The sequence below is a fragment of the Pleurodeles waltl genome, chromosome 9 (genome assembly GCF_031143425.1).
Source record: "Pleurodeles waltl isolate 20211129_DDA chromosome 9, aPleWal1.hap1.20221129, whole genome shotgun sequence".
In the NCBI taxonomy this organism is placed as follows: Eukaryota; Metazoa; Chordata; class Amphibia; order Caudata; family Salamandridae; genus Pleurodeles; species Pleurodeles waltl.
The window spans coordinates 432257982-432272553 of NC_090448.1; the positions used below are offsets into that span (position 1 = coordinate 432257982).

The 14572-nt window shown below is 41.6% G+C and overlaps 1 protein-coding gene across 1 annotated transcript in view; it reads left to right on the top strand.

Annotated features, from left to right (window-relative positions):
* The first annotated feature begins 7308 nt into the window (after positions 1-7308).
* Positions 7309-14572, top strand: part of LOC138259479 (cytochrome P450 2C5-like) — a 798218-nt gene continuing 790954 nt past the window's right edge. Inside the window, exon 1 of the mRNA XM_069207249.1 lies at positions 7309-7488. Within this exon, the coding sequence (XP_069063350.1) occupies positions 7309-7488 (180 nt within the window). The remainder of the gene's footprint in view (positions 7489-14572) is intronic.

Consider the following 14572-nt stretch of genomic DNA (forward strand, 5'->3'; position numbering starts at 1 on the left):
CTATACACTTTTTATTCACATTGCATGAACTGTACATGTTACGTGGCATTACCTATGCATGTTAATGTTAGGATGTGGTATGGATGTAAACATTGTTGATGTTTGAAGATGATGTTGGGTCATGTGTGTTTAATTGGATTGGCCTGTTTATCGTATGTAGGTCCTATTTGGTTGTCAGTCTTTGCAGGTGTGTTTCAGTGACCAGTTGCCTGTGTCCCCTCCTCAGGTGTTGTCTGAGCAGTATGACATTAGTGATGTAGCCTTGTTAGCCAGGCACGTGAGGGACCCTGACGTATGCAGCATGTGTGTGTCGTTAGTGCTGTGTGGCTCCAATTGCTGTTTACTTTGGCTTATGTATGTGTCAGGTATGGACATTCGGCATTTGAGTGTACTGGTGCCTTTGTCTTATTTCTATGAATTGGTGCGGATGTTATCCTCACCCCCTAATTTGGGTATGTATATTCCATGGGGAGGTTCCTGCCATTTGGTACTGTAGCTGCACAGAGATGAGAGGTGTTATTGTAAGCTGTTGTGGCAGTTACATTGCAGTTGTTATTTTAGCTACTGGATTACTGATAGGGACCTAGTTGATGTGGGATAGATTTTACAAAACAAGTGCCTGGATGTGAGTTTGAGGTAGTTGCCTTCCCACCTGTCGCTGCTTTCCCTTGGCTCTATTGTTGTCATTACAGGATGTCCCCATGGGACTGTTGTTGTTGCTGTATTTTGTCGTGCCCCAGCTTCAGTCTGTGCTGGGCATGCCCCCCTGCTGTGCCCCTTTACCCATGCCAGTTCATATATGTGCAGACTTACATGCATTGTGTAGTAGGTATTTCCCCCCCTGTTACAGTCTACATTATTGCAATTTAATTCCCCATGCGACTTACCCTGCATGTGCGTTGTGTCGTGGTAGTCTGCGCTGTCCTGTCCTTGAATCCCTGTGACGATCTCCTCCGGGATGACGGCTGCGACCATCTCCTCCATGTGGTCCAGGGCCTCCTGTTGTGCTGGACTCCCCCCTCCAGTCTGCATTGCTGCCTTCCTGTTCCTGGCCATTTTCTCTTTTGTCCTACGTTTGCAGTCATGCCAGCGTTTCTTACACTCAGTGACTGTGCGGCGTTCTTCAGCCACACCGTTGATCTTGTCCACTATTTGTTTCCATATGGCCTCTCTCCTACTGAGTGTCAATTTAGAGGAGATGAAAAGTTGGTGCTGGTGTTCCGTCACCTCTTTCACCAGGATTTCCTGCTCCTCTTCACTGAAGTGACACTTTCTTTTTTTTTGGAACAATTCCTGGTTCCTGTATGGATCCTCCTGGCTGGTTCCTGGTCTGCTGTCATCCTCCTGGGGTCTGTAGTGGCCTCTGGGATCCATTTTGGCTCTCCTCTGCTGAAGGGCAGTTTTCGCGCAAAAATTTAACGCAATAGCGTGAAAAAAAACAGCGATTTCCGGATTGCGCTGTCGTAAATCGACCCACAGTGATGTGCGTCGCCTTTACGTTGGTTTCCTTTACGACGGAACGCCGCTGTGTGCGTCACGAAATAATGACTCCCACCTGTTGGTTGCGCCGCCGTACGTCAAAGTATAAATTTGACGCCCGCACGGCGCTTCAAAATGGCATTAGATACGCTAATTATTTTGACGCAAAACTGCGTTAGCGCAGTTTTGCGTCAAAAAGTATAAATATGGCCCACAGTTTTCACATAAATGTTCTAAAACGCCAATGGGTCTGAAAAGATACTCATTAATAATTCACGTCCTTTTATGGTGTGACAGCCCCCATAATTTGATTCTACTTTCTTCTTAAAATGTCTTGCAGGTGATCACATATGTCTGCCAAGAATTTCTTCCAATGTGCCAGCACCAGAATTTTGCCACAAGTGCCCTCAGTCCAAGAAGTTCCTCCTGTATGCCAGTTCAAACATTTTTTCATAGGTGCCCCATGTTAACATTAATCTCCATTGTGCCAGTGACAGTAATTTGCCATGGGTATCCCATCCAAAAGTATTTCTTTAAGTATGCCAGTGGCAGCATTTTTTCCATGAGTGCTCATGCCAAAATGTACTTATTCTCAATTGTGCTCACTTACTTACTCACACTCACTCCCATTGACTAATTTGCACTCATTCAATTTCAGTCAGTCTCTTGCATTCACTCCTACCCTGAATCACTGATCTCACTCATACACACTCTCATTCACTCTCTCTGACTCAGTTATATTTTCTAACTTACTCACTTTCACACATGCAAACGCACACACACAGACACACACACCCACACACAATCCCACATGAAAATACACATCCTTAAGGGTGTGAACATCCCTCTTCAACAGCTACAGCGGAGGTGGAGTTCTTTATGGGCCTTTTCTGTCTGCAACTCAGACAAAATCTCATAATGAAGGCTAATAAAAGATGGGTCGGTTGAAATGTGAAAGAAGGGTTAAAGTTCAAAGGAAGGGTGGCTGGGTGAAAGGATGGATGGGTGTAAATATGAGTGAAGGAATGCGTCAGTGAGTAAAAGGAAGGGTTGATTTGTGAAAGAATGCATGGGCAGCTTTAAGATGGGTAAAAAGGTGGAAGGGCGTGTGGGTTGGATGGATGGGTGAAAGGGTGATGGATGAAATGGTGGATGGGAAAGAGGAAGCATGGATGGGTGTAGGGATGGGTGGAAGGATGCATGAGTGAGTGAGTGAAATGGTGGAAGGGCAAAAGGATAGATGAAAGAGTGAATGGGTGAAAAGATGAGTGGGTGGGTGAAGGAATGCATGGGAGGGTGAATGGGTGAAAGAGTGGGTGAGTGTAAAATCTGTGGGTTAGTGAAAGGCTGGGTGAAAGGGCGAATGGCTGACAGGATGAGTGGATGCATGAAAGGATGAGTGGGGAGGTGACAGGATAGGTGAAAGGGTGTCTGGGTGTTTGAAGGGATGGGTGACTGCTTTGATGGGTGAAACAATGCGGGGGTTGGTGAAGTGATGGGTGAATGGATGGGTCAAAGGATGTCTGGGTGGGTGGAAGAATGAGTGAAAATGTGGATGGGTGAAAGAATGCGTAGTTGCATGAAAGGATATATGGGAGATGGAGTTAAAAGATGTGTGGGTAGATTAATGGGTGAAAGGGTGCATGAGTGAGAAGATGGATAGATTCATTGATGGTTGAAAAGATGGATAGATGGACAGATTCATTGAATAATGGTGAAAGACTTCATTTTTGCCAGCGTTGCACACGTGGTACCTTTAAATCATTCAAAGGCACAGAAAGTGGCTTTGCATGTCTTAACATGTGTGAATTGGGGGTTTGCATTACACATGTACTATGATGCATGGTGTATGTATGAGGCACACCCATTGGACTTATAGCCCTATCTTCATTAACAGACACAGAGATGTAAATTATGCATTTCATTTGTTACTTTTAAGCCATTCAAAAACTACTCATTGATGATAGGGTGTCTGAAGATGCAGGCATAATGTGCTCCCTGGGTATCTTAGCAGCACCTTTGTAAAGATCCCTTGATGGTCCATAATGGCCTGGAGGTTGATATAGTGTTGATGCTTCTGGTTCCTGTACAGATGTGATGTTGATGCAGGGGGAACCATTTGCACATGTGTGCAGTCCATAGCCCACAAGATATGTGGAAGCCCAGCAATGACAGAGAATCCTTGCTCAGTGTCCAGCTGTTGTTGTTGTGTCTTGGGAAAAAGGAGGTACTATGAAGCAGATAACTGCAGGACAGAGTGTAGGAATGCAGAGAAAGATGGCTGGATTATTCCTCCCAGTCTGGCTGTTGTGGTCTGGAATGAATCAGATGCCAGCATGAGGAGGACTGCCATCAGCTTAACCTGCGGAGAGATGTTGGTGGGTCTGTCAGTTAGTGGCTGCAGACTTGGTGCAATCTGGTTCCCTCCTGAGTCTTTAATATGTGATGACCTTGTCTGCTGTGAGGTCAATGAGGGAAATCCACTGGCGGTAGACATGTTCCCTTCTTCTGTGCTGTGGTGGTCTCCTCACATCTCCCAACTGAAGAATGAGTACCTCCATGGTGAAGTTGAGCTTGTCAAACAAACTGTTTTGCATCAGAGCCACTGTTTCATTTCTAATCCTTGGGTTGCTGATGCACAGGAATTTTCAGACTCTGCGTGTCCCTTGCCGATGGTGCATTACTTTTTCAGAAACCCATAATTATCACTGCATCAGTTTTACGTAGAATTTACGAGGGAGCGCCTACATTGCATATTTTAAGATATTAGTGGCACCTTCCGGTTCTGGCACAGGTATTTTCTGATGGAGGCATAGAAAAACTGATGCATTGGCCCAAAATATGTCACCTTGTAAATATGGAGTACTGACTGTGTCGCCAGTGCATCAAAACAAAGGCGGCAACAGTGGTGCAAGCCGCTCATGAGTATGCCATTAAATGTTGATTGCCTTTTACCTGATTCCCTAGTTATACCCTTAGCATAGGCTCCAAGATCATTGACCTCGATTTAGAACAAGCAAAATGCTCCATTAACCCTTTTTAGAGGGCAGTGCACTATCACAGATCCCTCAACAAGCAATATGCTGTTGTGCACGGGATCAGCGTGGGTCATGGTGAGACCAAAATAATGTCAACAGCAGAGCAGGTTGGAATCATCAACACCAGTTTAAAAATGAAAGTGCCTCTAGCCATGCAGTTACTTCCAAACACTGACTGTTCTCCAGAGTGCTGCATGTTAAACACTAAGGGGCAGATTTAACAGCCCCTTGCACCACATTAGCACTGCCTCAGCTTCATTTGTTTGACGTTAAGGCGGCACTAAGGTGGCCTTTATCTGCGTTATATTTACAAAGTGGAGCAATGCATGCATTGCGCCACTTTGTAACCCCTTGTATCACATTATGCCTGCACCAGGTATAATGTATGCCAGGGGGGGCGTTCCCCATGGGGGGGGTCAAAAAATGGCACAAAGAAATCTAAAATATTTCTTTGCACCATTTTTTGCAGCATCTTCAATGCCTGCACAGAGCAGGTGTTAAAAGGAGGCACATCATTATTTATAATGGGCCTCAATGAGCTTTGCAGGATTAGCGTCAAAACTTTTGACGCTAATCCTGCAAAACACCAAACTAGCATCAGAAATGTTGATACTAGTTTTATAACTACCACCATGGTGTGCGTTTCTTGAATACGGTGCACACATAGTGGCATTAGGGGGCACTAAGGGGGCGCAAGAAAAGTGGCGCTGCATTGGATGCAGCATCACTTTCCTTAAATCAGAACCTAAGAGAGCCTCATGTACATTGGTGGCAGGAGAGATGACAAAGATTGATTCAAACTGAAAAACCTCAGATTGTTGTGTACTGAGCAGAGGAATGCAGAAAACTGCCTACATCCTAGAGGAGAATGCACAAACAACTATCAAAATACATGAGAGTCCATCACTTATTGTCCCCCCCCCTTTCTAGGCTCAATCTCACCTAGGACAGTATGCCTGCATAAGAATATATCCCAAATGAGTCCAGGCTTATTGCCTCCTCTTTCTCAGCAACACTAAATTGTTTAGCTTAACTTTTACTACTAACTAAATTGCAGTCATGTTTACACATTGGAAATGTTGCCATTTGTCTTTTAAGGTCCATGCCAGGTCCGTTTCAGAGTTTGTGTATTTAGCATTGTACTTTATTACGGTTTTATATGTCATGGCATATACATATGCTTAATAAACTAACCTCGAGCTAATAAGCACTAGTTTTTTATCGCACATCAGAAACCGAGTATCCTTTGGATGCTTGAATATTAACCAGTAGTCTTCCAGAATGCCATGTTACTCATTTTAGCGTTCAAAGAAAGACGAAACTGTCACATTTAAGATTTAAGACTTTGGAGCTCAGTTTTCTGAATAGGTGAACAGTTTCTGAAGTGTCTTCTTGGTTTAAGCAGTCTAAGTTGAGCAGTGGTGCAAAATAGTGCCTTCATGCACACACCCTGGGGTAGTGGCTGCCGGTTATTTTAGGAGGGAGGGGGCGTGGGCGGGACACACAGGCACACATGCACTCTCACACTCATTCATTCACACACGCGCACACATACACATCCAATCACAACACTCATTATCAAATATTCAACCATACATGCACGCACCAAACATTCATTTAAGAAAAACACCACCCACACTTACCTTCAGCTCTGCCTCAGAGGTCCCAGGAGTGTTGGGGCTGAAGCCTTCCCTCACTGGATAACCTAAGGTGTCACTGATTGACTTGCGGCCCTGGGCGCTTCAGGGCTTAAAACTGAAGCGCGCAGGTCTGAAGCAATCGCTGACATTCCCCCTGGTCTGAAGGTGAGGGCCTCAAGGCATCCTTGCTAGGCTGGAGAGGCCATACCCACAGGGCTGTGACTCTTCAGCCCAGCAAAGTTCAGTTCAGGAAGCCGGGAGCCTGTGCAAATAACGCATGTCTAGCTCCTGGCTGCCTGACCTGAAAATGAAGAGTGTCTGTCAGGCTGACCATTGCTCAGCCTGACAGACACTCTTCTTGAGAGGCAAAAAGTGGTGGGGTTTGGCCCTTTACCCTCAAAGAATGGGCTATGGCTGCCCTGGGATATGCCCTCCTTCCTCATTTGAGTAACTTGCCAAAGGCTTTAGGCAGTTTTAATGCAGTAAGTAGGCAGTGGAAGTTATGGAAGTGGGTTATGCCTTTTGTAGATGTGGGCAGCTCAACTGGTAAATGGAAGCTCCTACAGGGTCTGAAGAGGGCATAGGCTTCCCAAGAAAGAAATCGAGTACTTAGACTTATTTTTGCTCAAACTAAGCTCTGCTTAAAGAGTTTGATAACAAAGGGTCACACCAAAGCCTCTCTCTGGATACTTCTTTTTTCTCATTTTTTGCATGACATGAGCTATGGCATACATTCAACGCCACAGCCAGGCCACCCAGGTGAATGCAGCAGATGATATAATCTACTGAGATATCTTGCCAGTATTAAATATGTATTTGTGTATTACGTATACATCACCGCAATAAATAGGCTCTATATCCATGGACAGTTCATTTCAGTTCATTAATAGGGTAGATGAAATGCCCTGTCACTTCAGGCCAGCTTTTTCTCTGCCAAGGTGGGTAAGGGGTATCATTGCACTGTGTACTTAACAAGCTGACCTGCGGCCTCTTAAAGTTAAACATTTGTTAAGTTGGGTAAATAGGTCTAGCTGATAAAGGTTAGGAACACCGCCTAAACGCCGAGAACAAAAAACCCTGGCACACAAAAAGATCTTGCTATTCTGATTAGTCACTGCTTCTCTGGGAGCATGGACACTCTGCTCTCGAAGATGGACCTCGGAGGAGGCACTTTCCTTTCCTTGGTTCTCACCTTAGCTTCCTTGATTGTCTTTTTGGTCTGGAAAAACATCCGCCAACGAAGCAAACTTCCTCCTGGCCCTTTTCCTCTTCCATTTCTTGGGAACGTGTTCCAAGTGGATAGCAAAAATCCTGTCCAGTCAATAAAAAAGGTAGGAAGGTTTAATGGTGGAAGATACATTTTAATGAGGTGTGTTCCAGAGGCTCTGGAATTATGGTAGTTATCAGGTGTGGCAAATATATTACTTGTATCGGGGCCCCAATCAAATCTGCTAAAGGATCCATGTGAGGATAGTTACAAATATTTCTTCTTAAATCTGACTTTTCAATAAAGCCAAATAGCAAGGATTCTGGCACAATCATCAAAGGGCTGGTCATTTTGTATGTTTATTCATCCGTGCACAGCGCAAATCAAGATTCCCTTCAATTAGAACCATTAAAATGTTTACAGATCATTTTAAATTCATCAAGTCACTAATCTCTGGGTGGAACTGAGTATTTACTTTCTCAAGAAGGTTTGTTTTTATGGACGAAAATGATTTCCATTTCAAACAAGACCCAAAAAAAGAAAAACTGATTTATATCATCACCATTTTGCAGGTATGGCGTTAAACTGGTGAATACACAATACTGAGATTTACTCTGTGTACTTGGAGTCATTATCATGTCTTATTCTCATTGCCTGTTATTTGTTTAATTTATAAATGATTGTTTTTAAATCGTTAATTTACAAAAGACGTTTCACATGGGGATCAGTTATTAAGAACCTATTTCATAACGGAGATCTATCTGTCAGTTTCAAAACTAATTTGTTCCTACTTTCAACAACATAAATTTATCACAATAACGTATGTATATAATGTGTGATTATTTTTACACACAAACAGCACAATTGTAAGGACAAAATACCTAAAAATTTAGCAAATATATGTGAGATATCTCGGACTCTTGCAATCATGAGAGCTATGACTATCATTTCAGGAGCATATAGGTATCGAGATTAAGAAAGTTGATATTGTTCTAACTAACTCTATACGTTTAGTAGAAAACCTTAAGACATGCTTAACTAGTAATCTCTATTTTGATGAAGCGAGGATGCCCACTTCCTTATAGCCCAAAGATTTTTTTGCAAATATGTAAAGGACGTACATGTTTCCCAATTATGCTCTAAACGCAAACATCTCGTTTTCCGGGTAGTCACAGTCAACTTGTGGACATACTGGTGACTGAGATGACAACTATACAGAATCTGCTTTGCATTACCCAAAATCTCAACTGAAGATTAGCCTCTGATCATAGATACCAGATAAGGTTAAGGCAGTTGTCCCAACACAGGTAATGGCTGATGGAATGCATGCATAGCGCCACTTTGTAACCTTTCGCACCACTTTATTCTTGCGTGAGGCAAAATGTATGCAAGGGGGGCATTCCCCTGTTAGGGGGACATAAAAAATGGCACAGTGGAATTAAAGGGATTCCAGTGCACCATTCTTAGCGGCTATTTGTAACACCTGCACAGAGCAGGCGTTAAAAAACTACATACCATTGTTTTCAGTGGGCTCCTATGTACTCTGCAGAGTTAGCGCAAAACTTTTGGCACTAATCCTGCACAGTACATCAATAGCGTCAAAAATGTTGACGTTATTGCCCCTACCCTGGGCCATGGTGTGCCCTATATGAAATATGGCACACACAGGGTGGTGGTAGGGGTCACTAAGGGGTGCAAGAAAAGAGGCGCTGCATTTGATGCAGCACCACTTTTCTTAAATTCCGCCTCTAATATATCTGGGCATATGTGGTGAAGAGGACCCTTGGTCAAAGAATTGTACTAGGTGGTCTACAGGTACCTGTACCAGTCCAAAGAAACACACATAACATGATGGTATACAAAAGTCGGTGTATGCATTAGAGATCCCATACAACATGCACATCGTGCATATTGGCATGTGACATGACACTTCTTGCCACTAACACATATCACGCATCATCTTAATGTAATTCAATGCACTAAGCATCATTGGAGAGAATCCCCATCGCGCTCCAGGAACTAATAAGTGCAAAGATAGCAGGAAATCTGTTATTGATGGGGTATTTCCTTCATTTAGTGAGTTAATCTACAGGTTTATGTTGATGCTTCTGATGAAGAAGACGAATGAGGCCTGGATCCTTTGCTCCAATGATAGAATTACACATACTGCAGTGTTTGTCAGGAAGGATAGATGTGGCAATCTGAAGGCTGTACAAACTGGCGTTATCTTCAGAAGCTAAGCTAGAAAAATACCGATGCCTCTTGATTTGCCAGAGATGGAACCACATGGAGTGTTGTATTCATATAAATTCATGTAGGCAATCGATCTACATAATAATTATAATTGGACACCTGGTGTGATTATTCAGCCAATTGTGTTTGCGTAACAGTGTATCAATGTTCATATTCACATGTGGTGCTGACAAGACTGACCACTTTGTGTGTCACATCTGTTGGTGGGTTAGTGTATGTTTGTTGTATTCATGCCAGGATGTCGCCTTTCTCTATGGTCTAAACATGTATTGCAGATTTTGTTGCTTAAGTTTGTTGTGTAGGTTCTCATTATCCTAATGAGACTACTGGATTCAGGCGGCAGAATCACTTGTATTGCAGGGGACTGAGTCTGATCCCACACCAGGTGACACCACCTGTCGGCTTAATCCGGGTTTTGTTCCAGCTAGCTAGCAGTGCTTCATCTCCACCCAAAAGCAGGGATGATTGGGCAACCGGGCGCATGACACAAATGACTACTCAGGAAAATCGTGGTCACTCAGACCGCATCCGTTTCTCTCAGTTACATTAGTTTCACGTATGCAAGGACAACCAGGGGCAGAGTGTAGTTCAATAAGGGTTTGTTGAAGCTGCTGCATCATAGATAATAAAGCATGTATTGTAATAACTATGATAATGAAGCATGACAGGATTAAAATTGTGACAAGGAGAGTAAAAAAAAAAAAATAACGCTACCATGTTTTCACTACGGTTTTTAAGAATAGTTCCTACCTAGACTATATTAGAGCACAGCATGATAAGCTCTAATTCTGCCCTTCAGGTTCCCCTGGGAAGACACCATTCCTCATACCTGAGCGAGAGGCCTGTAGTCAACATATGTAGCTGCAGCGAAGCACTCAGCAATCAGCATACAGTCGTGGTCACTTGGTTGGAATTTCCCTCTAACGTACATGGGTCAAAGTAGTGTTTTTATAATAAAACAGTTGATGTTCCAAGAAAGGTTCCCCACGTGAGAGTGTGTAGGTTTTTGTGAACATTGAAGACAAAGCATACCACTTTTGCCAGCAACCTATCTTACTACAGCCTTGAGAAAAGCACAGAGTGAAAGAAATGTCTTGTTGAAGAACGTACTGCTGACCTAGGTGAAGAACAGCTAGATGGAGAAACTAAAACAAGACTGCAAATATGGCTATTGTTAAAATAATATAACGGAGCTAGGATAAAACGTATCTAGGTTAAAGTGCACAGCGGCAGGCCTAGTTTGCTAAAATAACGTATATAAAACTATAGCTAAAATGGCCACAAAAGTTGAAAAATGTTTTGCATTTTTAAATAACATGAGCATTTGCTGCCTTTTATGATATATTTCTGGGAAGGAGAGTGAAGGCAGGATCAAATAAGGATAAGACATAACCATTGAATTTGAGAAGACGTGAATAACCACTCAAACTAATCAAAGTTGTTTGTACAAAGTACTTTATAAATGAAGAAAGGTTAGGCAAATGTCATTGTTTTTATGCTATCATAAAAAATACATACTCATCAATTTATGAACTTTATTGAGCAAGTCATCACCTCTATGTGATTACATTTTCCTCACCCACACTTTCTGTTCATAATACACAACAGTGACATGGATTGTTATACAACAACACACAAAGGACAAAGGACCCGAAAGCATGAATTAGTAAAAAACATACAGTGGATCATGGAGCACCACAACTTTATCTTCAAACATCCTGCGTCATCCAGTATGCTACAAAGGAAGTTGAAACTGATGATGATGATGCTGAGGGCAAAGTGTCTGATTACAATTTAGTGGGACCAAAATTGCTGAACGTTTTTATGGATGAAGTTTGTTCCACGTAATTTCGAGTGACTGGAATTTTCCTCACTCAGCTGTACTGGGTGTGGGAGAACTTGACCCCATTTTTATGTCTCGTAATTGTAGCTGGAAAATCACAAGGCTTAGATGCTTAGATAAGGATTTAATATATATATATATATATATATATATATATATATATATATATATATATATATTTATAAAACCTAGTGGCAGTGACCACTAGCTAGTTATAATTAGGACATAGGGCCAGATGCATAAAGCTTTTTTCTTCTTGCAAATGGCTCGATTCGCAGAAGTCACAAAAGTAATACAAATGTGTAACTGGCATAATATGTTCTGTGTGCCTTAGCAGACACATGGCTGTTCTGGAAACTGGTTAATATACCATTTCTCTGGGACACTCTAGTCCCAAAAGTGGAGGCATTGGTCTCCCCAATGGGATGGATTAGCCATTATGAAGGGATTTTTAATCCCTGCAGAGAGAGGGTAAAACCTTACACTAATGATAGTAATTTATGTGATTTACTGCCATTAATGCCAGTCAACATTAAAGAACTGGGTTGTGCAATTGGGAAATGTGCCTCTGGAAAAGCCCCTGGACCTGACGTGGTACAAGTTGATGTTTTTAAATCCCTGATCGAAATTTGGGCCACAATTCTGACCCACTTTGGAGCTGCTGCTGCTGAAGGAAGTTTCCCTTGACCTGGTCTGAAAGCATTGTAGTCCCTATATTTAAGAAAGGGGAGAGGTGAATGTAAAGTGCTACTGTCCAATATCCCTTCTAGACTCATGTGCCACATTAATGGGTAGAGTGATTCTAAGAAGGCTTGAAACTTGGGCAACAGAGAATCAGGTGTTGACAGGTTTGCAGTATGGGTTTAGAAGGGATATTGGTATGGTAGAACAATGGGTTAACTTAAACTTCCTTATCACAAAACATACCATAGCTAAGATAGGTCATATCCACCTTGGCTTGGCAGACTTGATCAGTGCTTTTGACCTTGTGAATCATGCTAATCTGTGGCAGACTGTGGGAGAAATGGGTACCCCCCTCAATATTATTTCACACCTGTCCCAGCTCTATAATACATGGACCGCATGGGTGACCTATGGAACCAATGGAGAATGTACACCTAGATTCAGAGTTATGAAAGGCATCAGGCAAGGTTGTGTACTCATATCAATTTTGTTTTCTTTATATAGAAAAGGGGTAGATAAGGCACTCCAACAGGCTAACGCTGACACCACGAGAGGTGGAAAGTGACTGACTCCTGTACTTCTATATGCAGATAATGCTGTGCTTTTATCTTGGACTGTGAATGGGCTCCATTGCTTAACAGAGGGCTTCTCTGCATAGATGGAGAAAAAAGATCTGAAGCTTAATCTAGCAAAAATGTTCACAATGGTATGCGGACAAGGGAAACCTAGGAAAGAATTACATAATGCTCCCACAACAGCCAATGGGGCCCACAACTGAGAATCACAAAACTCAAATTTATAAGGTTGATTGAAGCACTATTCAGATTCTCAAATAAAATAGGGAGCAAACCTATAAAGCCAATGCTGCACCTCTATAAAAGTATATGTTTTCCAGGGGCCTCTTATGGGGCTGCACTGTGGGATATGCCTAATAGTGTGTCACTGCAGACACAGGAAACATTTTTCTACGTAGACTTCTGGCAGTACCACAGACAACCTCAACCTATATCACCCACAGAGAGTTAGGTGTACCTTACCTGGAAGATTTAAAACAGATTAGCCCAATCACAATCTGGCATAGCATATGGAGCAAGACAGGTACAACATTTACAAAAGAAAGAAATAGAAGACTACCTAACATTAGAGCATTCTGCAAGATTCCCATGGCTAGCAAGGGTCAACAGATTACTGAAGGAGTTACATAAAACTTACAGTGTAAAAGACCCCCAAAGTAATTTTGAAATATAGCACTAAGGAACTAAAAAAGATCCCTAGAGGGCAGTAAGAAACTAACGGAGATGGTATTGAAAAAACTAAACCTGCTGTATGCAGATATTGTACAGGAACCACCGAAGAATGTATCTAAAGGTACCTGACAACAGTAACCAATATACAACACAGGTTTTATTTGACAAGACTGCATTTTGGTACAAAAAAACACCTCGTAGCCTTCCCTAAAATGGGGGCACGGATCAAGAAAACACAAAACTGTCCATGTGATGGAAAGACACTCCCATCTACAGTGTATTTCATACTGTTTTGCACATTCTATAAAGATATTAAAAAGAGCTCATTGTGACCGTTGTTTCTATCAATTCAATTACTTTACTAAAAAGATGCTTTTAACCCTTTATAAAGACTGGAAGATGTCAGTATATTTTATGCTGTTTTTGCATTTATTTCATCCTTAATTAGAAGAAGGAAAAATGTACTGCACCTAGAAAATATAATTTATGAGGATGAACAATGAACTATCTGTGGGTCACCCAACATCTTGATGCCCAGTAGATTGATATATATACAGTATGATTCTCGTTCATCATTCATGTTTACCTTGATTAGATATTAAATGAGGGATGGCATATCCTCTCCGTACTTTACCTGTTGAGAAAATTACCATACACTTATATTGCCAATTGAACAAGCCCTAAATTAATAATCAGTCTGGAATATTCTGTCAATTAATAGCACCAGTTGCTGAGTTATAACCATTTAATATGATTCAGGATAGCTGGTTCTTTTAAAAAATGTTTTTAAAGTATCTTGGTACGTTAAAAAGTACCATTTTTATTTTATATAATATGTAATTTTATATTTTATTTCAAGGAAATCAAACTTATGTTTCATATGATTATATGTAGATCCTGACACACCTCGAAATGCATTGACCTTGTCTCTAATCATTCATTGACTTTACCAAATTTTCATTTGGTGTTCTGGTATGTACAAATAATTGTTCTTCTTGCACAATACTGTTTATGCACTTTCACACACCAATCTATTTTTTAACGATTTTGATACTGTTGTACATTATAATTGTATTGTGTTTTTAAAATTAATTGTCTGTTTTTATGGATTGACTACTTTTATAGATTGGATTAATCTGATTAAATCTTTTTGATTATGATGATTTTATGCACCTATATTG